We start from the raw sequence: 22366 nt of genomic DNA, 5'->3' as shown, positions 1-22366 counted from the left end.
GGTGTAGACTCGGAGTCTGGAGCAGAACTTCACACACGCGTCTCCGACACATTGCTCTGCACCCCACTTCTCCTGCCTGGCCCCCAAATCTGACAGGAACAGCCTGGAGCGCACGAGGGGAAGAAAGAAGAAGGTGTGTGTGTGTGTGTCTGTCTATGAGTCTGTGTGAGTGTGATTGTGTGCATGTGTGTGTCTCTTACCTATTGACCTCCAGTATGTGTTTCACAGGGGTGAGGATCATGTGGATGTGGGCGGAGCTGAGGATGGCTCTGTTGGAGTTGAGGGCGGAGTCTAGAGGGTCGTGGTAGACGCTAAGCACCGCCCCCAGCTTGCTCAGGTACTGCCTCTCACTGTGGTACAGCTCCCTAAACACCACAGCACGCCAGTCCAACTCAGCCTGGGAAGGAGAGAGAGAAGGGAGGGAGAGGGTGAGAGAAAAGACACACAAACACAGATACCTACATTGACACACGCATGCACTTCTATTCACCTGTGGTATATCAAGGTTGGGGCACGGAACTCCATATTGGCCTTTTTCAGGAGAGATCCCCTCACTCATTTCCTCTTGTTCTTTACCATCCCCTATCTCTGTTTCCTCCCCCCTTCTCCTCAGGAAGAGGGAGAGAAACTCCAGAGGTCTGGTCTGAAATAGAGGAGGAAGGGAGAGAGGGCTAGTGTGTGATGCTTCTCCGGGTTAGGCCCAACAGGACAGTCCAAAGGTTAGAGTTAGGCACAACCAGAACAGGGCTTAGGGTTAGGCTTACCGTGTCCTGTGTGGAGAGGGCTGTGAGGGCCTCCACCAGGACCACACTCAATTCCTTAGACACACTGAGCTGCTCCAGGGCTACAACATCCCACAGAAACTGACCTGAGAAAACACACACATACGTTTAGTCATTTAGCAGCAGACGCTCTTATCCAGAGCAGACGCTCTTATCCAGAGCGTCTGCAGAACATACACACACGCTAGCACAAATACATACGAACTAGCTGTTAGCCTGCTGGCTACATAGAAAGAATAAAAGAGAGAAAGAAAGAGAGAATCCTCCATTCATCGCTTGGATAAATCAGGAGAAACTCAAGGAGAAAGATCCACCACAGTGGTGTGTGTGACCCACCCAGGGCACGACCCCTGGTGTCCAGGCTGAGTTGCTGCAGTTGGGGCTCCAGCTGGTCCCTGAGGGCCCCTAAGGCCTGTTCCAGCCACAGGGCCTGTCTGGCCCAGCCCTGCAACACACTCTCACACACGTACCGTGCAGGAGGAGAGAGGGAGTGTGACCTGGCCCCCACACTCACCCCCCCGCTTCCTGACCACTCACTCAGGACTAGACAGGGACAGGGGGAGGTTGAAGAAGGGGGCAAACAAGATCACAAACCATCAAAAACAAGTTTAGTTGTATGTGTGTGTTTGTTTGTGTGTGTGGGGGTATGTGTGTGTGTGTGTGTGTGTCTGGCTTACTATTCTGGAAGAATCCAGTGGCTATCCCCATGGGAGCTTGGACCTCCAGACCCGTCAGAGTGGACAGAGTCTGGATCAGAATCACTCCTGATGCTGACAGACAAGCAGTCCACAGACTTAGACATCAGGATTAGGATATAGGAGACTGTCTACGCATGGGGGTGGGGGTGTTTACCTACCAGATGCAGCGAGAGGAGAAAAGATGTCCACCCCTCCTCCCTCCTCAAGTGGTAAAACCCAACCACACAGTTTCTCCCAGAATTCTCTGATGTCAGGGGACAACACACTCCTCTCTGTGACGCTGTAGCCTGGATGTCAAAGGCGGAGAGGTCAGGGTCGACATCTGAGGACTACAATAACCAACCTCTATCCCAGTCAGGCTGAATATAAACCTTGTTCATCTAACCAAAACCCAATAGGTGTGCCGAGGAAAGTTCAAACAAAGACCACCTTGCAGCAGAATGAGTTCATCCGTTCCTCCTGGTGCTAGCAGGCCAAGCCTCTGGATCCTGTGCCCACCAAGAGCCCTCTTTACCTGGGCTAAGAGAGCTGGCAGTGTCCCTCTGTGGTCGTACAGCACAGGTATTACCCCTCCCCTCACTCCACTTAACACCAGCTAGAGAGGAGAGGACAGGACAGGATAGAAGACAGGAGATTTAACCAACTTTCAGATATTACTTGTAGATGACTTTTCCCTCCCCTCCTCACCTCGTAGGCAGGAACTCTGTTTGAGAGCAACAACAGTGACCCATGTGGCGAGGAGGAGGGTTGCTGAGGGGTTCTGGTTCTGGAGGTGTAGCAGGACAGAGACCCCTTGCTTACTCTAAAAACACACACACAATCAAACACTACTCATGAAGCACTAGGAGCACAATTGTGGTGACACAACTCTCCATGTCTCACCTTACAGGCTGCAGGCTCAGGGTCGTCTCTGTAGAGAGGTTGGGGTTCAGCTTAGGGTTTAGAGGAACATACGCCCTTGTCTCTGGGGGCCAGGAGAGAGAGGGCAGAGGGCTGAATGTTACCCCAGGTCTAAGCCTCTCTGCCTGGGCACGTCCACTCCTCCTTCCCCCTGCGTGGATGTTGCTGCCCCATATTCTCCTGTTCTTCAAAGACGCTTCTGTAAAGGAAAACAAACTGTTAAAAACCCTGACTATTGCTACTGTACTACTACTACCCTCAGACTTACTCTCTCCAGTGTATATCTCTCTTTCTCCTCTCACTCACTCTTGAGATCCTCCACTCTCTCTCTGATGGTCTGGCGGATCATTCTCTCCCTCCATCTCTCCTCCTCCTCCTCCCTCGTCCCGGCGCTGGGTTGGTTGAGAGTCCCGTATTGTTCGGCGGCCTCTCTGGGAGTCAGCCAATCCAGCGTGGCGACGCAGGAGATGTAGTGACTTTTCCACCCTCCGTATTCCTTCTCCCCCGGGGTGTAGGGGAGGAACCAGCCCAGACGAATACTCCTGCCCGCCCAGAGGCAGTCCTACAGGGACAGAGAGAGAGAGTGTCTGCTAAATGACTAAATGTAAATGAGACAGAGAGAGTCCGAGAGAGAGTCCATGTAACCTATAACCTCACCACATTCGGTCCAGGTTTGTGACCTCTTTCACTTCTCACCTGCTCGGCCAGGAACCTCCAGTGCCAGCTGACCTGCGCGGCAGAGCCGAGGTCACGCGGGCTCAGGAATGACATCACGTACAGTGAGAGACACTGTGGCAGAATAGTGGTAAAGTCCAAACTCGTTGCAGGCACTGTCTGTTTCAGCCAGTCTCTGCAGAACCTGTTACAGGGGTCATGACAGGGTTAAAGATCAGAGTTTATACCATGGGTATATTGAATTTATTCTTGTACCGATCCAGTTCTTTCTGATCTATATGGCTGGGTGAAAGAGGGTTATTTTACTCGAGCTGGGACTTGGAGCATCGGGTCAGCAGGGTGGTGAGGAGGTGCCTCCTCTGGCGGTCAGTCCACAAGTCGAACCAGTGCAGAATCAATGAGGTTCTCTCCTCAAACAGCTGAGAAGAGATGGTCAACATAACACAGGGTGCTTTTAGCACGCTTTCCAACTTGGCTTGGTAATTCTTTCCAACTTGGCTTGGTAATTCTTTCCAACTTGGCTTGGTAATTCTACAAAACATATTATTTGTGAATAAAACTCGAAACTGTCCGCTCCTACTGCTGATGGTGTTTTAAAAGTTTGATTCTGACTTAGTTCAGTCATTGAGGTCACCCGGTACCTCAAGGCCGTACCGCAGGGACCTGGGTTCGATTCCGGCCGGGCCATTTCCTGCATGTCATCCCCTCGCTATCTCTCCCTGTCATTCTTTAAACGTCTCTATCAAATCAATAACGCCAAAAGGCCAATAATGTCTTGACACTTAATTTTTTACGGAATGTCACAGACTGGCTCGTCGCATCTAACCTGCTTGTTGGACGACTTGTTAGTTATCGGCGTCCAGGCACTAAAGCGGGTATCAGCCGCTCCTACGGACTTGGACCACGGCGTCAGAGCGAATTGTGTGTCGTAGTCTGTTCCGTCAAGTTCCCATCGTTTCACACTGTGAGAAGTCTCCATTGGTACTGAAGGGTACAGAAGGAGATAATTTTCTCGATCTTAAGATGAAAAGGAATGGGTAATTCTAGATTTTCCTCCGATCGCTAGTAGCTAATGACCCCATGTTTCCTTAGAGACGGAACAACATACGGACAAAAGGGCTCACGGAATGCATTCCTTCACATGCACGTCTGGATGGATTACAACCATGCGGAATGAACACACATCACTACTTGTAACTTTGCTAGAATTACCTTTTTATTATATCACCAAAAATGAAATACAAAACACAGCAATGTTGTTACAATCAATAACCTCACACAAATCAAATCACAACGATTATATTTCACGCATAAGTCATCTGTATTGCATCTGTAGGCTATATTATGAAACTGGCATCTATAGCCTACATTTATATATATTATATTATATAATATATATATATATATATATATATATACTGAATTATGTTGATTCCAAAATGATAATTTAACTAAAATAAGGCATGAGACATCCACATTTAGGGGAGTTTAGTAAGCCTCTATACTTGTGGATATGTGCAGTGTCGCAAAAACAATAAAAGGATGTGCGCTATTCAATGTACTTAATACATTATATTACTGTAGATTAAAGTGAAGCCATCTCTGGTTGAAACAAAGGCACAAACTGTCTCCCAACACTCCTAGACTCCCAACTTTGTAAATCTGAAAGGATAGAAAAAGGTGTGAACTGTAAGATACCAACAGCATCTCCCAGGAGCTGTATCGTGCAAGTCTACTCCTGTTCTCCTCAGATGCATTAAGATATGTAGGAGGCACAGGCTAGGAGACTATTTGGAACTCTGTAAAAAGCATTGCTAAACATGACAGAGTGTGAGGTCACTGGAATGACCACCCATCTCCCCCACCTCCTTGATTATGAGCTTGATATCCCCAAGAACATCACTTCCCATGAACCACATCAGTAACCAAACTCAATACTGGATATGCATAACACCAGAGACCAGAAGGTACAGTATATCTGCTAATACAAGACAGTGAACAAAAATGAAATTCATAGATTGGCCTTAAGCCGCATCATTAAATGCAAGGTGACCAAGCAAGATATGAGTACAGCTTGTGTTACCTATTGGGACACGTCCCTCAACTCAACTGACCCTTAATTAATGAATTATTTAATACATCAATGACTCCACCACATAGTAAGAGTGATAAGTCACATGCTGTCCATAGTGGTTTAACCTTAATGCTGGTTATTGAGTCCTTCAAGAAGAAGACCTGTGGTTTAGTCTGTGTGTGTGTGTGTGTGTGTGTGTGAGAGAGAGAGAGCGAGAGAGAGTGTGTGTGTATGTGCAAATGCTGTAAATGCTGTCATTTCAGTACAAATTGCAGGAGAGGAAATTGGAACAGGAGACTGGAAACTCAGACGCTGGCAGTCTTTGGGACCTCCTGGCTGTCTGCTAGGTTGAGTTTCTGACTGGAAGATATTCAGGGTTAAGGAGAACATAGAAAGTTCTACAATGAAACTGTTAATTAACTCAACGCTGAATCGCAGTCGAGTCCTTTACAGTATGTTGCTGAAGCAGAGAGGAGAACTTAAACATACTAGCACTTACGCACGCACACACACGACAATGTTATTAGAGCTGTACTCTTCAAAGGATACATTGATGTACTAAGATCCTCTAGCTGTAGGAAGAAGAGAAAACATTCAATTTTGAGAACAACAATTCTTCAAATTAGGATGGACACTGTCACAATTCCCAAACACACTGAGAAGCAGGTGGTTTGAACAATTCCAGAAAGCCGAATTACTACGAGATAATCAGACCACATTAATGTGTTTAGCAATTATCACAGCAATGGGGTACAGGGTGGTTGCCCTTTCCAACCATTAAAACATCCTCCACAGATCTTACATTGAGCAGTAGTTTGTCCATGTTGGTGTCAGAAGCAGTCTTCTGCTGCTCCTCTGGCATCTCATCCACCTCTCCATACAGGTCAAAGTGCAAACGGGCCAACTTCTCCTGCATCTCCCTCACCTGCTCCATCTGGTCGATGGAGCACTCATTACCTGGGGGAAGAATAAAAAGGGCAACAAGCAGAGTGAGTGTGTGAGAGAGAGAGAGAGAGCGTGCGGTCCCAATGTTGCTTTACCAAAGTCTGCTATGTAAACTATTCATAATCTCTTGAGTGTTATTTAAAGATTATGCAGTCTCACCGAAGGCCTGCAGTTTGCCTGAGTGAAAGTCGTTGAGGAGACTCAGAAGGCCCTTCTCCATCTCCTGTACGTCCGACACGTCAGTTAGGAAGGAGTGCTGGATGATGGGGGCCGTCTGTCCCTGCCCCGTCCTGGCTCCTGCGCCCTGCTGCTGTGCCCTGGCCTTGTCCCTCCCAACCCTAGGGTGACACACAATTCAATAAAACAGCCATCGAAAAGATAATCGTCAGTATAGAGCGAGTGTTTCCTTCGACATTGATGTCTGATGAGGCTCGTGATATGATCATACCTCCGGCTCCTTGACTTCTGGCTCGAGTGAGTGCCCATGTTGTTGAAGCCGAGGTGTCGGCCCGAAGATGAACTCTTTCGGGTGGTGGGCGGTTGGGCTGGCTGGTTTGTGGATGGTCTGGGACTCTTTCGTTTCAGTTTCCGCTCCTCCATAGCGGCATTCTAGGATCAGCTACTAGTGGTTGTTGAGCTAGCACTGACCCAACACTCTACAGAATCAAATATCAGAAGAAACAAACCCGTTGGCTTAGCTATTCTTTAAAACCAAAGGCAGATGCTGCCACTCACAATAAAAGAAACGAACCGATTCTTACATCTAAACTAAAGTAGCATTAGCTATCTTAACGCGATGACAGGGAGCAGCTAGCTGAGACTAGTTGTCTAAATGTTGTCATAGCTTTAATGTAATTTATTTAACGTAGTGTTACTTAGAATATGTTTGTCGAACTGTATTTCGCTGGCTTCATATTCATGTTTTTATCAATAAGTCCCAAGTTTGTTCAGTGACTAAAGTTTCTTTGCAGCACTCACCCAACAGCAACTAAACGATCTGCTTCCTGTTCTCTGGGCAGCTCAGCTGACGTAGCAACGTAAGCTTGTGATACCTGACTTGCGTACGCATCAGACGCATCCTTGAATATTAGTCTATGGACGCACCGCTTGAAATCCAAAGCAATTGAATGATGTCCGCCCATTCAGTCAAATGTATTTACGTCCAATAAATGTATCACTAAGTGAGATGAAGATAGCTATACTATATGTTTGCTTACACAGGTAGAAGAACAAGCGGTTTTAAACAATTTGCATCAGCACACCCCAAATGAAAAGATGCATGCGAAAATGGGGACAAAAATCACACGTGTGTTTGCACACATTGATATGCATCTCCATAGAATAAAACACTACAAAGAGACCGCAAACTTCTTTATTCACATGAGCGATACAACATTCTGATACAGATTATATATCTTAGTCTTGAGTTCTTGTGAGGTCGTCCTGAGAAATGCTGCTAGGATCACTGCCATCTCATTCGGACAGAATTTCCCACCGACCAACAACATGCAGAACTCTCTAAGCACATCTGAAGGCAGCCAGTGCGGTGGAACATCAATATCGCAGTTGTCTATGATGCCATTCTTGATATCAATGTTTAGAGATGCATTTTGTCTGGACGAGTTGTCGTGCAAATCAAAGGACGCAGATATGCTAAATTTAGGAGTCCTTCCTAAAGTCCATTCCCAAGTTTTAAGCTCGCTGGACATTTTGTGTATACCGGGAAATGAGAACTCGTCACTGGGGTCCACAAGCGTTACAGCGGAGCTGAACCCAAACTCAGTGTTGTACTGGGAAGCAACGGCATTCATGATAGTGTCACAGTCTAACGTGTTGTCCTCGTCCAAGAGATTCTTCACGGGCGAGGGCACACTTGGAGTTGCATTGCTTTTAATGCCTTGACAGGTCGGCTTCAGCACCGCAGACAGCAAGGCCCGGTCGGCAGAACACAGAAGAGTGCAATGATGATAAGCTGCGGTCCTCCCCAGTTTTGCAGCGGTCCCTGAGATTTTATAGTGCCCATTGAGCAAAATGTCAAATCTCTCCGTGGCTCGCACGTCTAGGTTCGGCCTAAGTCGTTTCAATGCACTGGTGACTACGTGGAGATTCCTGTTGCGATCGTACTTTTTCTTGGACGTGAAGAATGTCAAATTGACATTCCCCAAATCGTGATAAACAGTTCCGCCCCCACTTCGTCTCCTAGCGAGGGGTATTCCACGCTGTCTCATGAGCTGAAGGTTGCATTCCTGCCACGGATTTTGGTGTCTCCCTATCACCACTGCTGGGCCGTTTCTCCACAGGAAAAGTAGTTTCCGATTCTGTAGGTCAACATAGTCATGTATCCAGTCTTCCATTGCTAAATTTTCATAAATATCGGTTGACATCGATTTAAGAATACAACCTGACTGTCCACTCTCGTCGATGAGATCTGTAAAAGTGCTTTTGGCTCGAGCCCATTGTAAACATGCTTTGGATTGTTCACGCACTTGCAAACATGTCCTTAAAATCATAGCGTTTCTGGGTCACTTACAGTAAATGTGAACATATACTAAACGTTTCCTTTATTGAGATTAAAACGATACAATAAAGAAGTATGCAGTTGCTTTCGAAGACTCGACAGAGTAGTCTCATTCAAACTTCCGCTGTCATTCAGGTCTTCTTCTGGATTTTTCGTTGTATTGTCATACCGCCATCTATCTGTTGGAAGGAACTTTTATATGGGATAATATGTGTAGAAAGTGGAAGCCCCAATATTATTTTCAATCCCATTTCTTATGTTATAAGGATAATATTATCTGCCCCCCCCCCCACCCTACAGTATTTATGTGATTATTATGAAACAGTCTTTTGGTAAAGAAACTTTGTAACAAAATACACTGATTTCTTATTGGCAGGCACATATAAGAGTAGCTTCAGAACACCACGAGGCCTAGTAGCAGGGGGTGCATCGCTGTAATTTTGAGGTACTTGCATAAACAGAAATATTCGATAAGAAAAAAAAGTCAGGACTCTGCACATGTTGGGTTTGTAGTAAGGTTGTCAAGGTAACGGACGCTTTAGAAAAGAAATGGTCTTTGGTGATTGGTGCTAAAGCAGTGACGTCCAAAACTCCGGTCGAATCCTGAACTCTGATTTGTCAGATTGTTTATCCTGGGGAAAAGCGGTTTATCTAGGAGACTCAAGTTAGGGTATACAACAATGTGTAGCAGAAGCTAAATCAACTAAAACTCAATCTTGGAAGTAAGTCATGCATATATTTTTATTCGAACTTATTTGTGTTTAATAACACCCAATGAGCATCACATTTCTTTTTGGTTTTATCACCATATACTTGCCAATTGCGGTATCTTCTACAAAGATGAACGTTAATTACAGTATGCTAGCTAGCAACTCAGTTAGAGGTGACATTAGAGCTAACGTTAGCGGTAGCACTAGCTAAATTAGCGACTGTATTAGCATGTTAATTGGATTATTTTCGGTGCTTTTATCGTATGAGTACAGTAAAACATAAAGTAACCTATATTTTACCATTAAACACAATGCAATCTTGTCTAAACTGATATGGCTAGCGAGATCGTAACACCAAATCAGAGCAGGGGGGCTTGTGGTTGCCATGACAACATGTATACTGTTAGCCATAAATTGACCCATCTTGCCACTGTAGGTAACATTGTATTCTTTCCTCTTTCAAAAACATAACTTTACTTCTCTTGTCAAACTGTTTTGTGTTATACCGTATGTACTCTGGTGTGACGTGCAGGGTAAGGTGCAGCTATCCCAGAGGGATTGAGTGGACAAGGGAGGAGGTGGAGGAGCTGTCAGTGTCTCTGGGCCACCAGGAGGAGGAGTGTGGCCCAGGCCTAACATTGGGTCAGCTTTCTCGACCACATAGTCAATACACAGTTGCTGACGTGGATACAACAGACACACAGCTTGCAGAGGTGGGCTCAGAGCCTTCAACCATACTTTAGTTTGATGTAATTATGAAAATGTTCTCACTCATACCCACTCTCATATTCCTTTTGCCTGTCACATGTAAAATGCCATTAATGATTCCTAATGGGCCTTTCTGTCATCAGACCATCATTGTCAACCTGCAGAGGAATATCACTGCAATACAGGGCGTCATCACAAAAACACAATCTGTAAGAAAACACTACAATGGATTCCTTTATCTTCTAACTAACTTACTGTGGAATACAAATCATCTTATCTCTAATCACAATCAGGGGCCTTAATTTACCATGAGTCCTTGGGCTCCTGTCTCTTCTGTGTCTTAGGATAGCAGGTCGACCCAGTCTCACCCCTCACAGAACTGGCTCAGTGCCAAATCCAACCAGGATCGGGACCAGGACAAGGACCAAGTCCAGGACCAGGACCAAGACCAGGACAAGGAGCTGCAGGATTTACTGAAAAACCTGCATCAGGAGAGATACTGCTTGCTCAGGCAGGTGGAGAAGCTCAGCCTTACAGGTACGTTTCAATGACCACTAGATGGCGATGTTAGACAGGGAGAAGGCAGTCGAGCCAGGTTAGGCTTGACAAAAGGTAGCTTTAGGGGGAAAGGATGGCGCTTTTTTTTCAGTTTCCTGATGGGAAATTGTTTTGTGGGTCATAGGAGATGGTACCATCAGGTAATATCAGTATGTGATATGAGCAACCCAACTTAAAATATAACGTGTTAGATTACAATACGGCACCTCCACATTCAGACAGATGCGTGTGAACAGGATGGTGCTGTGTCTGCAGAGAGAGAGCAGGACCTGGGCATAGAGGAGGGCCTCAGACAGACTCGTGACAGGGACGTGGACGGCGTTCGGTGGAGCGAGGAAGAGGAGAACCACACACAGGAGGCCCGCGCTCCGAGGAGGATGCTGAGGGAAAGGCGCTGCTGCAGCCCCTCCAGGGGCCCCCCCTCCAGGGGCCCCCCCTCGAGGGGGCCCCCCTTCAGCCGAAGCCCCACGCGCCACAGCCCTGTCAAGGTACACAAGGCCCGCTTACTGCCCATCCATCCACACATCAACACTCACCTGAACACAAAGCACATTTCAGTCTCTTTTGAACCCACATTCAAACTAAGTTAAACACGCTCTCAATTTGAAAGTCCCTAACGTATTCAGCTGTATTTGAAGGCGCATTTAAAGCCATTTAGATTCATTCAAGCTCACGTTCAGATTCAGTCAGTGTGACCATGAGTCTGGGCAGTATTATGCCGTCCCTGACCCCTGACCTGTCCTTCATGCGTGGCCAGGCGGGCAGCTACGACTGTGAACTGATGAGGGTGCTGAGAGAGAGAGACGACATGCAGAGCATGCTGGATAAGTACGAGCGCCACCTATCAGAGGTCCAGGCCAACGTCAAGGTGCTCAGTGCCGACCGAGATAAGACCAGCATGCACTACCAGAAGGTCAGACACCTTAGTGCATTAAAGGGACTAACTTATGTATGCTTGTAACTTATGCATACAAGCATAATATATTGATCCGAATAATCAATCCTATGAGATAAATGTTTCTGCCTCAGACGTGGAATCATAGTTACATTCAGTAGTCTGGCCTGGTATTTGTTTTGGGATAAACACCCTCCTCCACACACACACACCTGCCCGCGTCCTCCGTCTCTAGGCCCAGGAGGAGATTGCGGCGCTGAGGCGCGAGGTGATCAAGTCCAAGTCGACGCGCGCCGGCAAGGGCTGCGTGACGGCCCAGAGCATCCTGAAACGCGTGGAGGCGGAGCGAGACGAGGCCGTGAGCGACCTTCATCGCATGAGCACGGAGAGAGACAGCCTGAGGGAACGTCTCAAGGTCACCACCATCATCATCCTCACCAGCTACGCCATTCACCAGCCTCAGCCTGGACTTCATTTGTGAGCCTTGTCATGTTAGACAAAGTAATCGTGTGTTTGTGTGTGTGTGTTACTGTCTCAGATCTCCCAGGAGACAGCCATAAACGAGCGGGCCCACCTGGAGCAGAGGGTGGAGGACCTGCAGAAGACCATCCTCACTGTGAGGACTGAGCACACACACTGAGCACACACACTCCGGTTCTGTCCGCTTCTGCCCAGGACAGTTGTGTACAGACTCTGCCTGTGAGGGTCACATAAGTCTATACTGTGTTTATCTATACTGTGTGTGTGTGTGTCAGCTGGAGCAAGAGCGGGGCGACCAGTTGAACAAGCTGTCCCTGATGCGGGACACGGTGATGAGGCTGGAGGAGGAGCTGCACTGCCTGGACGTGAAGCTGGCGGCCTCCCAGGAGGAGCTGGGCAGGGCCAGGAACGAGAGTGGGATGCTGAGGTCAGCCATGGAGCACCCACACCCACCCACCCACACCCACCCAGCCCTCTGGCCTGACCTAGGACCCCTGTCTATCTCCCACTGCTGTAGCCTATAGCTGGCTCAAGTGTGTGTGTGTTGTGCTTCTAGACTGTCCAACACCCAGACGGAGACAGCCCTGAGTGACAGCCAGCGCAGACTGACCTCCAGGATTGGAGAGCTGCAGAAGGTGCAGGAGAGGAACACACAGCTGGAGGAGAAGAATGGTGAGGAGGGCTCCAACATTCTGGCCTCTGTGAGAAGTACTCTGTACGTTAGTGAATACAGTTGGACTATGTGTGTGTGTGTGTTAGATTCTCTGCTGAGGCAGATGTGCTGTCTGAGAGAGGAGGTGGGGGGTCTCCAGTCCACCATAGCAGACCTGGACCTACGCAGAGACTCCCTGCACGAGCGACTGGAGAAGAAAAGTGACCTCCTTGTCGACGCCCAAAACCAGCTTGAAAATAAGGTAGTCTCTCGCACGCACTCACACACAATCTCACACACACACACAGGCACACCCACTAATCTAACGTGTGGTTTTCAGGATGTGGTGATTGGGAGTCTGAGGCAGAATGTTGAGGAGTTAGACGGCACGACACAGTGAGTACTCTCTGCTCGTGCTGCTGTACGTACCTGTGAATGTGTGTGTGTGGGCAGCACCTACGGTAGCATCGTTCACCTCTGACCCCTGACCTCTCCCTGACCCTCCTCCAGGTGTCTGAGGGACACACTGACTGGGCGTGAGCGTGAGGTGGAGGTGCTGAGGCAGAGGCTGGGAGACGCAGGGGAGGAGCTTGGCGCGGTCGCCAAGGTGAAGGACGCCACCCTGCGGGAGAACGCGATGCTCCGAGAGGACCTGGAGAGGGCCAGACTGGACGGCCAGGTCAGGAACCCCACACCCACCACACCCACCCCAGCACCGGAACCTGCCACGCTGCTGACATGTCATTGGTTGAGGTTAAACAAACTGAGAGCTGATTGGTTGACCCAGACCTGGTGCTTGTGGTCAGAGAGAGATGATTGGTTGATTCAGACTTGGTATGTGTGGTCAGAGACAGCTGATTGGTTGACGCAGACCTGGTGTGTGTGTGTCTTCCTCCTCAGGCTCTGCAGCTCAGAGCAGAGGACTCCTCCCAGGAAGTGCAGAACCTTCATAGGAAGGTGCAGGATTACATGTCCGACATCTCCCGCATCGAGAGCCTGCTCTCTGTCAAGGTACAGAGTTATCATGATCTGGGATCATTTAGCTATTTCTGGCTAAATCTCTCAGTGGAGCGTTCGTTATCCCTTGAAGAGTCAGTCAGAAAACCCCTCTTGTCTTAATGTAAAATTCATTTTCCTCTTGCAAACTTTTTCCTTTTGCTTACCTGAAGCATTCATCCTTGTCCGACTGGAGTTGGGTAGGGACTGATAGCCAGACCTGTTGGTAGTGACGTCTTTCTTTGTGTTTGTGTGTGGTATATGTATGTTTATGTCTGTCTGTCCATGCGTGTGTATATGTCTGCCTGCCTTTTTGTGTGTGTGCGTCTGTGTGTGTAAGCGTGCGTGTGTATGTGCGTGTGTGTATGTGTGCGAGCACTTGTGTGTGTGTGTGTGACCCCCTCCCCAGGAGAGTGAGTGCAGGGAGCAGCAGGAGGCTCGTCGCCGGGTGTCTGCCCAGGCGGAGAGCTGGGAGGAGCAGGCGCGCCAGGCTGAGGGCAGCCTGAGCCAGCTGAGGGCTGACCTCCTGACCTCCGACAGGGACAGACTCAGGCTGAAGGACAGGATGGAGGGCCTGGAGACCAGCCTGCAAGAGGTCTGTACACAGGCTGGCTGGCTAGCTGGGTGGCTGGCTCGCTAGAAGACCTGGGAGCTGGAACACTAGCCCTTGCGCTACGGTGACGCATCCTCACCTGCGCGTGTGTGTGTGCAGGCCTTGCTGTCAGAGCGGAGTTGCAGCAGCCAGCTGGCCCAGCTGAGCAGGAGTCTGCAGCAGAAAGAGGAGGAGTTGAGGCAGGTCCAGGACCAGCACTCCTCCTCCTACTCGGACCTGGAGAAGATCCGCGAGCTCTGCGTCAAACTGGACGCCAGCAAGGAGACTGTGAGTCTGGCTGGGGACGCAGGACTGTGGGTGGGGTGGGGGGGGTAGATATGGACGTGTGCGTCGGTGTGTGTGCGTGCAGGTGTGACCGGGGGCCGTGTGTTCTCAGGTGCAGCGGGAGCTGGAGGCTTGCAGCTCGGAGGTGGAGACCCTGCGTAAGCAGCTGGCCAGCGAGCGGCTCAGCGTGAAGAGCCTGGAGGCCATGCTGGTGTCCTCCAGGGAGAAGGAGCTCCACAGACAGCTCAGCTCCCAGGAGAAACACAGCCAGGTCCATCTGCTCCGAGACAAGCTCACCGTGGCCGACAGCAGGGCGTGAGTACACACACATACACGCGCGCGCTCGTCCAAGTCTACCGCGGTCACGTTTCATTTGGTTCTGTTTATTTCGCTTCTGTTCTAGTTTAGAAGCAGTGGAGCTGCTGCCATGTTTACTAACCTAATCCATGTGGTGGAGATGTTTACGTGAGGTTGGTGTTGAATGAAGATCCTTCCTCTGTCCCCCCAGGAGCTGTCAGAACAGGGAGGTGGCCCAGCTGAAGACCCGGTCAGCACAGCTGGAGGCTGACCTGGAGATGACCAAGAGACAGCTCTCCACAGAACGCTTCGAGAGGTCAGCCTGCCTGTCTTTCCGTCTGCCTTTTTTCCCTCTTTCTGGTCTGCCTGGCTGCCTGAATCTGTACAGAAAATATCTGTCTTTTTCTCTCTCTCTCTCTCTCTCTCTCTCTCTCTCTCTCTCTCTCTCTCTCAGGGAGCGAGCGGTGCTGGAGTTGCGGCGTCAGGGTCTCTCCTCCTCTTCCTCCGGCCTGCGTGCCTCCCCTCACCCCCGTCGCTCCACCAGCCCACGGGTGTCCTGGTCCCCTGAACGCGCCTACCGCCACAGCCCCCCCGACCACCTGGGCCCCTCCCCCGAGAGGTGGGAGCGCTCAAACACATACTGTACACACACAAAACCACACACATACTGTATACTGTCACTATATCTCCATGGTTTCAATCTCATGTTGATGTGTTCCTTCACGACAGGAGTCTGGGTTTCTAAGTCCTGTAAGACTGATCTCCCCTCCCAGGGAACACCTGGGTACCAGCCCCCCTGATGCGCATGCTGCATTGAAGCCATACCACAGCCACCGCAGGAATGCATGAGACTAAGGACTAACACAGCTACACTCCTTTCTGGGTGTTTTATGTCTTATAAAATGAATCTATTTAGATTGTTACCACCTCAGATGTACTTGATGTGCTGGCAAACTTCATATTAAATCTAGATTTCCATTTTGGGCTTTTCACCACTTTTTCCTTGGTGTTCTGCATTTTACTGTACATTTATTGTTGTTTTGGGCTATGTGACTTGACAGTTGTTGGACACCGGCCAGCATGCTATCTAAAATCACACAGGGGTCATTTTGCCGCCTTTGGTTCAGTGGAATGCCCATGAAGAGGCCTATATTGTGGGATCTCAGTGGGAAATGCCCTTCTGACAGTCATGTTGAAGTTTAGAATCGGCTCTGCCACAAGGTGAAATTAGAAATGACTTTGCGCCCCGGGGTGTGTGAATAGAACGGAGATCAATATTCCAAGTCATTGATGACGACGGTATTGCAGCAGGAGTGGACAGGTTAAGCGCTTTGTGACACATGTATGACGTCATAATTACGTTTTCTGTATATAAATATAGATCGAGCGAAATTAGCTCATATCTGGATTTTCTTCACGTCGTTGACAGGTAAAACAGTAGGCTACTTTAGGCTATAGGCTAAGCAAGGCTATAACCGCTCCGCATTCGTTTGTGTAACGTAATCTGATAATCAGATTACGTCCCGCAAATGTGTAAGTTTGCACAGACGAAATTGTTTTGTTTTTGTATCTCAATAATCATGTAAAAAATATATATGATGTAACACTGGGACAGTTAGAGACTGCAAGGATGTGGACCAGCATGTTTCTATATTGGATCCATTGATTGGTTAATGACCGTCACCAAAACGTTTAAACATATTACATTACATTTACAATTAGTCATTTAGCAGACACTCTTATCCAGAGCGACTTACAGTAAGTACAGGGACATTCCCCCGAGGCAAGTAGGTTGAAGTGCCTTGCCCAAGGACACAACGTCAGTTGGCACAGCCAGGAATCGAACTGGCAACCTTCGGATTACTAGCCCGATTCCCTCACCGCTCAGCCACCTGACACCTGACTTTTCAAACTATAATTGAAATCAAGAAAATGAATTAGGCTTTATTCAAGTAAAAAAAACGTCACACTCGATGTAAATGTGACGGGTATGTAACAGACATGGCCACGCGCCGTCACAACAAGGTATCATTCGCCATTCGCGGAATTCGAACACTCGACCTCTGACTTGCCAAGCATGAACAATACCAACTACGCCAACGAAAAACTAGCTCTTCATTGACACGGGTGGCCTGCTACATACCTGAGGAGTGAGGTTCACGGTTTTCACACGTTACATAAAAATGTGATTAAAAGGCATTAAATACTGCCAATACAGTGGAACTTACAACAAATGAACAGACCGAAAACCATTTCACAATGCATGTAGCATTTCAAGCCAACAGGCCTTATAGTTTTTCAAAATCGAAGAACGTCACCCAAAGATAACTATTTGTGTTGCCATGACGACCACTGGCGTTACTCTCGGTTAGATCCAGTCGCTGTTTCTGCCACTGTCCTCCCGTGTACATCCTAGATTTCTCAATGACCTCTGTCCTGCGGCCAACCGTTTGTAACCACAGTCATCACCGCACAGCTCTCCTCGCTGGAATCCACGGACAAGGGTGTGAGGGATTTTGGAAGACCCTGGGAACATATGTGGTCAAATTATAGTGATTTTTCTGTGTTACAATTGTATTCAGAGAATAACAAAGCCCAAATATCTAGATGGGTATTACCGGGCCCTCCATTATGTTTGGGAAAATAATTGTCATTTTCTCCATGAAATTCCTCTATTACATAGTCGCAAATAAATTGGAAAAATTATCTGAGGCTGTGTACACTTACCAATATGCTGCTGGGTTTTATAGAATGAGATGGAACCCTTCTTTTCTTTCTGCGGTAAATGTAGACGAGTCCTATCAACAGAGCTGAACCAACCACAGCTAGCAAGATGAGCCACACTGGAAGGTCTCCTGGAAGAGACACAGCAGATTTCACATTCAACAGCAGGCCACTTTACATGGACATCTTTCAAAGAAGCATCACAAGTATTGTCAAGTGAAAAATATGTAAGGATTGAGACAAGGACGAGAATGCCCGATCCACCTTGCCACACACACACCAACACCTGCTCACCCGTAGTGGTCACACACTGCATTTGTGTGTGAGGGCTGACTTTTTCATATTCTTCGCTGATGGCGCTGACCTGTAGACAGAACTGTTTCCGTGGCTGCAGAATCAGTGTGTGCTGAGTCGCCTGAATCACCTTGGTTACTTTCTGTGAGATGGCAAGGGGAATCCGTGAGTCAGAACATTTGAGGGTTTGGGAATAACATCTGTCGTCAAGTGTGTGTGTGTGCATTTCTGTGTATACTGAATTGTACTAAACACTTTTACTGGTCTTGCAGACCTTAGAACTGACTTTTCCTTCAAAAAGAGTGTGGAATAGAAAGAGCTGTTTCATGAAAATGGTATTGTATTTCCATCTAAAAGTTATAATTCTTATTTCCTGTCCTTTTTTTCTAGATCACACTAGTAAGGCAATGACAAAGGCACTGACAATGACAGATGAGTGCATATCTGAGTTTTCCTTCCTGTTTCTAGCATTTAAATGAACCTCGGATGAACACATAATATATGTCTGTGTCAGTGTGTGTGTATGTGTGTGTGTGTGTGTGTGTGTTACCTGGCTCGGGGTCTGTGTGTCCCAGTACTGCAGTTTGAATACCATGTTCTTTAGAATGAAGCTCATGGGAACTCCCTGCTCTGTCATTGGCTCCCTGAAGCTGATAGTTACCATGCCGTTGCCTGGCTCCACTCTCACGTGGGTTGGTGGACCCAGGGTTGCTGTGACACAGAAAAGGCTGTTACACACTTGTTTCTACACTGTTTGTAACCGAAGAGAAGCGCCACTTGCTCAAATGCAGAAACACATGGACACCAGAATATAATTGCAAACACAGTGCTCAGACTTGCGCTCTACAGGTCTGTCCACATAAAGAGTATGCAAGCTCCTCTCACCGTCCTCTTCAGGACAGAATTCCTTCCTGATGGCCCAGCTTGACTTGAGTCCCGCATGACTCTCAGCCCGGACTCTTAGTTCATAACTCGCAAAGTAGTCCAGTTTGGCGGAGAAGTTGCACCATTTTTGCGTCATGCCAGTACATATCCTGGTGTAGCCGCTTTCATCGTTAGAGCTAAAACAGAGGGAAAGCTTCGTTATTATACTTTAGTCACAATCAGGTGGATGATCATTGTAATCTCTGATTAGCAATTTGATAATATTAAAATGGAAAATGTTTTCCAAGAACGGAATTCATTATTGAGAACCACCTTTACAAAACGGACTTGTGACTCACAAGGTGAATTCTGCTGTGAAAGTGACTTTGTCATGCTGCGACTGATTCCATTCCCACAGGAGAATGTATCGAGTGTTGATGGCATCCATTTTCACATTCTGAGGGCTTGGCAAAGCAGCAAAAACTTGCGGGTAGAAAATAAGATACTGTGAGTGAATATTTAAATAGTTTGTCTATATTATATGGTCTATATCCATGACATGAAGATGGACTCAGTGACACGCACAGTATCCCTCGCTTATCCCTCCCAGTCTCCGCGGTGTGTTCTGTTCTGCGTGAGGTTCACAAATACCTCTCGAGTAGTTGCCTAATATTTCAATCATTGAGTAGGGCCTATGCTGTTGTTCGTGGTGTCATAATGAAAGTAAGCATGAACTAGCTAGTTCGCTTTAAAAATATACACTTGAGTAAGCCGAACATAAAATATACATAAGACATTGTCGAATAAACCAAAAAGAATGATTTATTAAATATGAGAAACATTTAATTTTCTCGATGAGCATTGATTACATACAAATTGAGTTTCAATACTTTACATTTTTAATTCAAAACTTACCTGAGGTCGAAAAAATGACAGCCAGGCAAAAATCTAGTGCTCGCATTCACGTCACTAAAGTCGTACCACTACATTCTGTAATTTCGGTGATGTTTGGCGTTCTTTCAGCTTAATCAAGACTACTTGTGAATTTAGTGAACGCGCAAACAGGAAATAAACTCTAATTTCAAACAGACCATGATATTTGCATCAACTTCCTCTAGAGGACGTTCTACCTCCCTGTTTTAGGGTTATCCAGCATAACTACAAACACCGGAATCCATTAACCCTTGTGCTTCCTTCGGGCCACATGACCAAAAGGTTCATAACGAACCATCATTGTGTTTACACAATTTTACCCAATACAAAAACAAATAATTTTCTTTAACCTTCGCAATGTAGGGGGTCTGAGACAGACCAACGGTTAAAAGGAAATGCTTCACTTTGTTTTTGTATGCGGTAAAGTTGTCGCAATACGATGGTGGGTCACAATGACTGATGGGTCAAATGACCCGAAGATAACACAAGGGTTAATCCATGAGTTAGACACCATCATACATTTTGCTGGGTAAAAGGAGATGTGGAGGATGACAGCCTGAGAGAGCGATAATGTACTGTTCAGCAGAGACTTTAACTCCTCCATGTAAATCTTTATTAATGTAACTGCATGCAGCCTACACAAACAAGAAACCAGGAGAGACCAGGGATCTTTATGTTTTTAATTGTAATTTTATTGATTTAACATCTAGCTGCAGCAAACATCAGGTCTATTCAGCCCCTGTACTGAGGGGTTTGTGAACAGACCATCACACACTATAGCTAGAATAAATCATTTATTGTTCAAAGCCAAGGTCACAGTGGACATGGGCTGGGACAGGGGAAAGACAGAAACAATACAATATCTAATTTACACAATCCATACGTTTTAACTGCCACTTTCACATGAGAACGTGAAGCCATATAAATACATTCAGTGTGTTCATGTAATTATACAAGCATAACTGGTAACTGGGAGTCAGGTGGCTGAGCGGTGAGGGAATCGGGCTAGTAATCCGAAGGTTGCCAGTTCGATTCCCGGCAGTGCCAACTGACGTTGTGTCCTTGGGCAAGGCACTTCACCCTACTTGCCTCGGGGGAATGTCCCTGTACTTACTGTAAGTCGCTCTGGATAAGAGCGTCTGCTAAATGACTAAATGTAAATGTAACATTTATTTCACAGATAAATTAAAAGGAAAACCAGTTTGGATATTTTATCTCTCTCTCTCTTTCTCTGTGTGCGTGTGTGTAATTTGTACTTAGAAGAAACATGTCCCAGCCAAGTTATCCAGTGTGACGTTTAACCTCAGGAGTTACACTTCTGCAGGGCTGTCTCCGGAGACGACCCCCCCCCGACCACGTCATCGCCAGGGGTCAACATGGCCGGCAGTGGGTCAGCTTTGGACACGTTCAGTTCTTTCTTCTCTGCAGAGAAAGGGTGACCGTCAGAGAGAGTACTATACACACATATTAGAGTTGTTATTATATTGGGAAATCCTATATCCCTTATCTATCGCAAACAAACAAACAGAAACATATCATCTCTTCCACAGCCTCTCCCCAATTATAAAGGATAGTCAAGTTATTTAAAGGGCAACAGGTTACAATAAGAGCTTTAGTTAAGACCACAGTTAAACTGGATTTACTAGATTACCAAAACAAGATTGGCATGGTGGTTTCTATTCATAGAATTTGACAATATAAACAAACAAACAAACAGGATATCAGACTTGGTATCTGAGCCATTAAGTCACAGGGTATCTTTGTCAAATGTCATTGCCAACAATCGTACGTGTGTGTGCATACCAACAAAAACTACAATCTGTCTTTAGGTAACTTAAGCAATAAGCCACAGAAGGTCAAATGGTATCTATTCTAATTAGATCATTTTGTGCTAGTATAGTGTTGAGTAAGATGCTTAGTGAAATGGTTGTGTAAGACTGGCTTCTGTCAACTCAACTTTCTCATTATTAATCACAGATATTTGAAAGTAGAACCCCAAACAGATGTGTTAATGAGCATAAAACGTATCTAAAAGAGGTGGGGGTATTCTCTTTTAGAAAATAAAATCGGGTTCAACTCATACCTCCAGCCCTACATGGTGTGAAGATGGGCTTCTCCAACTGCTCCCCCTCAGTGAGGGACGCCCGGATCTTCCTCACTACATAGACGCTGGCTGAGACAGGGCAGAAAGGGGAACAAGAGACAGGGGGAGGGGGGGGGGGTGGGGGGGGGGGAGAAATCAGACGGTCAGTCTAGTTTAATCTAGTGATTTTTGAATCTTTAATATGACTCTGGAGAAACGAGTTGCCTAGTCAGAGTGATTCGTTCATTTTCTCGTGGCCGCGCATCGTGACAGCAACATCAGCTCAGTACAGGAAACACAAATGATTCGTTTGCAAACATCGGCTTCGTATAAAACGATATTTGTGTCGCTTCCTTTAAAATCATGACATGACATTATTCCCTTGGATTACCATGTGTCCAACGGTAGGGTAGTTATCATTTTCCTTGTCTAGTGCAATCAAAACCAGTCGTCGAAAACTTTATTATATTTCTAAGTTGCGGTGGACTAACCTTTTATCAGGAGTCAGACCATGAGTGTTCTTGTAAATGTGTCGTCAGCCAGAGATGTTTCTGTCGGACACACGCTTAGACAGACGAAACAGCGTTTATTCCTTTCCAAACTGTCGGTTTCATAACATTGACAGTAGGCTACATAAGCACACATACCGCACGTGATTGTGGGGGTGGAGGAACGTGATTGGCTAATTCCCTTTGGCGATGAC

The 22366-nt window shown here is 47.0% G+C and overlaps 5 protein-coding genes and 1 long non-coding RNA gene across 6 annotated transcripts in view; 1 reads left to right on the top strand and 5 right to left on the bottom strand.

The window, feature by feature from the left end:
* The window catches only part of LOC136966452 (epithelial cell-transforming sequence 2 oncogene-like), a 5540-nt gene extending 1506 nt beyond the window's left edge, over positions 1-4034 (bottom strand). The window contains exons 1-14 of the mRNA XM_067260959.1: positions 3882-4034; positions 3362-3474; positions 3077-3239; positions 2687-2942; positions 2363-2579; positions 2168-2282; positions 1910-2075; positions 1639-1767; positions 1460-1552; positions 1119-1325; positions 765-868; positions 491-643; positions 201-397; positions 1-103 (exon numbers count right to left, since the gene is read on the bottom strand). The exon at positions 1-103 is cut by the window's left edge and continues 45 nt beyond it. Coding sequence (XP_067117060.1) covers positions 1-103; positions 201-397; positions 491-643; positions 765-868; positions 1119-1325; positions 1460-1552; positions 1639-1767; positions 1910-2075; positions 2168-2282; positions 2363-2579; positions 2687-2942; positions 3077-3239; positions 3362-3474; positions 3882-4034 — 2169 coding nt within the window. The remainder of the gene's footprint in view (positions 104-200; positions 398-490; positions 644-764; positions 869-1118; positions 1326-1459; positions 1553-1638; positions 1768-1909; positions 2076-2167; positions 2283-2362; positions 2580-2686; positions 2943-3076; positions 3240-3361; positions 3475-3881) is intronic.
* A 1124-nt stretch (positions 4035-5158) lies between these two features.
* On the bottom strand, positions 5159-7090 carry ccdc28a (coiled-coil domain containing 28A). The gene is made up of 6 exons (XM_067260439.1): positions 7053-7090; positions 6523-6730; positions 6234-6412; positions 5932-6086; positions 5679-5701; positions 5159-5489 (listed from the first exon to the last, which is right to left on the bottom strand). The coding sequence occupies exons 2-6, from the start codon at positions 6672-6674 to the stop codon at positions 5435-5437; spliced, it is 564 nt and encodes a 187-aa protein (XP_067116540.1). The 5' UTR covers positions 6675-6730; positions 7053-7090; the 3' UTR covers positions 5159-5434.
* Positions 7091-7440: 350 nt separating this feature from the next.
* On the bottom strand, positions 7441-8570 carry lipt1 (lipoyltransferase 1). The gene is given in 3 exon segments (XM_067260957.1): positions 7441-8281; positions 8283-8392; positions 8561-8570. Coding segments are annotated over 3 exon segments (951 nt in total). The 3' UTR covers positions 7441-7450.
* A 2375-nt stretch (positions 8571-10945) lies between these two features.
* On the top strand, positions 10946-15622 carry tsga10 (testis specific, 10). Its single transcript, XM_067260557.1, has 16 exons — positions 10946-11056; positions 11326-11481; positions 11699-11878; positions 12002-12079; positions 12219-12370; positions 12500-12615; positions 12703-12857; positions 12936-12991; positions 13106-13274; positions 13496-13606; positions 14001-14186; positions 14304-14471; positions 14581-14783; positions 14977-15081; positions 15220-15384; positions 15495-15622. The coding sequence occupies exons 1-16, from the start codon at positions 10946-10948 to the stop codon at positions 15508-15510; spliced, it is 2127 nt and encodes a 708-aa protein (XP_067116658.1). The 3' UTR covers positions 15511-15622.
* Positions 15623-16683: 1061 nt separating this feature from the next.
* LOC136966231 (interferon alpha/beta receptor 1a-like) lies at positions 16684-19718 on the bottom strand. The gene is made up of 7 exons (XM_067260690.1): positions 19563-19718; positions 19007-19130; positions 18669-18844; positions 18334-18494; positions 17784-17925; positions 17493-17620; positions 16684-17291 (listed from the first exon to the last, which is right to left on the bottom strand). The coding sequence occupies exons 1-7, from the start codon at positions 19606-19608 to the stop codon at positions 17187-17189; spliced, it is 882 nt and encodes a 293-aa protein (XP_067116791.1). The 5' UTR covers positions 19609-19718; the 3' UTR covers positions 16684-17186.
* A 532-nt stretch (positions 19719-20250) lies between these two features.
* LOC136966396 (uncharacterized) lies at positions 20251-22307 on the bottom strand. Its single transcript, XR_010879377.1, has 3 exons — positions 22155-22307; positions 21664-21753; positions 20251-21002 (listed from the first exon to the last, which is right to left on the bottom strand). It is a non-coding gene; the product is annotated as an uncharacterized lncRNA (long non-coding RNA).
* Between the last annotated feature and the right edge of the window lie 59 nt (positions 22308-22366).

The sequence above is a fragment of the Osmerus mordax genome, chromosome 22 (genome assembly GCF_038355195.1).
Source record: "Osmerus mordax isolate fOsmMor3 chromosome 22, fOsmMor3.pri, whole genome shotgun sequence".
Classification (NCBI taxonomy): domain Eukaryota; kingdom Metazoa; phylum Chordata; class Actinopteri; order Osmeriformes; family Osmeridae; genus Osmerus; species Osmerus mordax.
This window is presented reverse-complemented; position numbering and strand designations above follow the sequence as displayed.

Coding starts and splice junctions, on each gene's coding strand:
- ccdc28a (XM_067260439.1), bottom strand. CDS start 6,674: ATGGAGGAGCGGAAACTGAAACGAAAGAGTCCCAGACCATCCACAAAC. Junction 6,413..6,522: donor CAGAAGTCAAGGAGCCGGAG/GTATGATCATAT, acceptor GTGTCACCCTAG/GGTTGGGAGGGACAAGGCCA. Junction 6,087..6,233: donor AGGCAAACTGCAGGCCTTCG/GTGAGACTGCAT, acceptor TTCTTCCCCCAG/GTAATGAGTGCTCCATCGAC.
- tsga10 (XM_067260557.1), top strand. CDS start 10,946: ATGCTGAGGGAAAGGCGCTGCTGCAGCCCCTCCAGGGGCCCCCCCTCC. Junction 13,275..13,495: donor GGGCCAGACTGGACGGCCAG/GTCAGGAACCCC, acceptor CTTCCTCCTCAG/GCTCTGCAGCTCAGAGCAGA. Junction 13,607..14,000: donor AGAGCCTGCTCTCTGTCAAG/GTACAGAGTTAT, acceptor CCCCCTCCCCAG/GAGAGTGAGTGCAGGGAGCA.
- LOC136966231 (XM_067260690.1), bottom strand. CDS start 19,608: ATGCGAGCACTAGATTTTTGCCTGGCTGTCATTTTTTCGACCTCAG. Junction 18,845..19,006: donor TTCACAGCAGAATTCACCTT/GTGAGTCACAAG, acceptor CCTCTGTTTTAG/CTCTAACGATGAAAGCGGCT. Junction 17,292..17,492: donor TAAAACCCAGCAGCATATTG/GTAAGTGTACAC, acceptor ATATGTTCCCAG/GGTCTTCCAAAATCCCTCAC.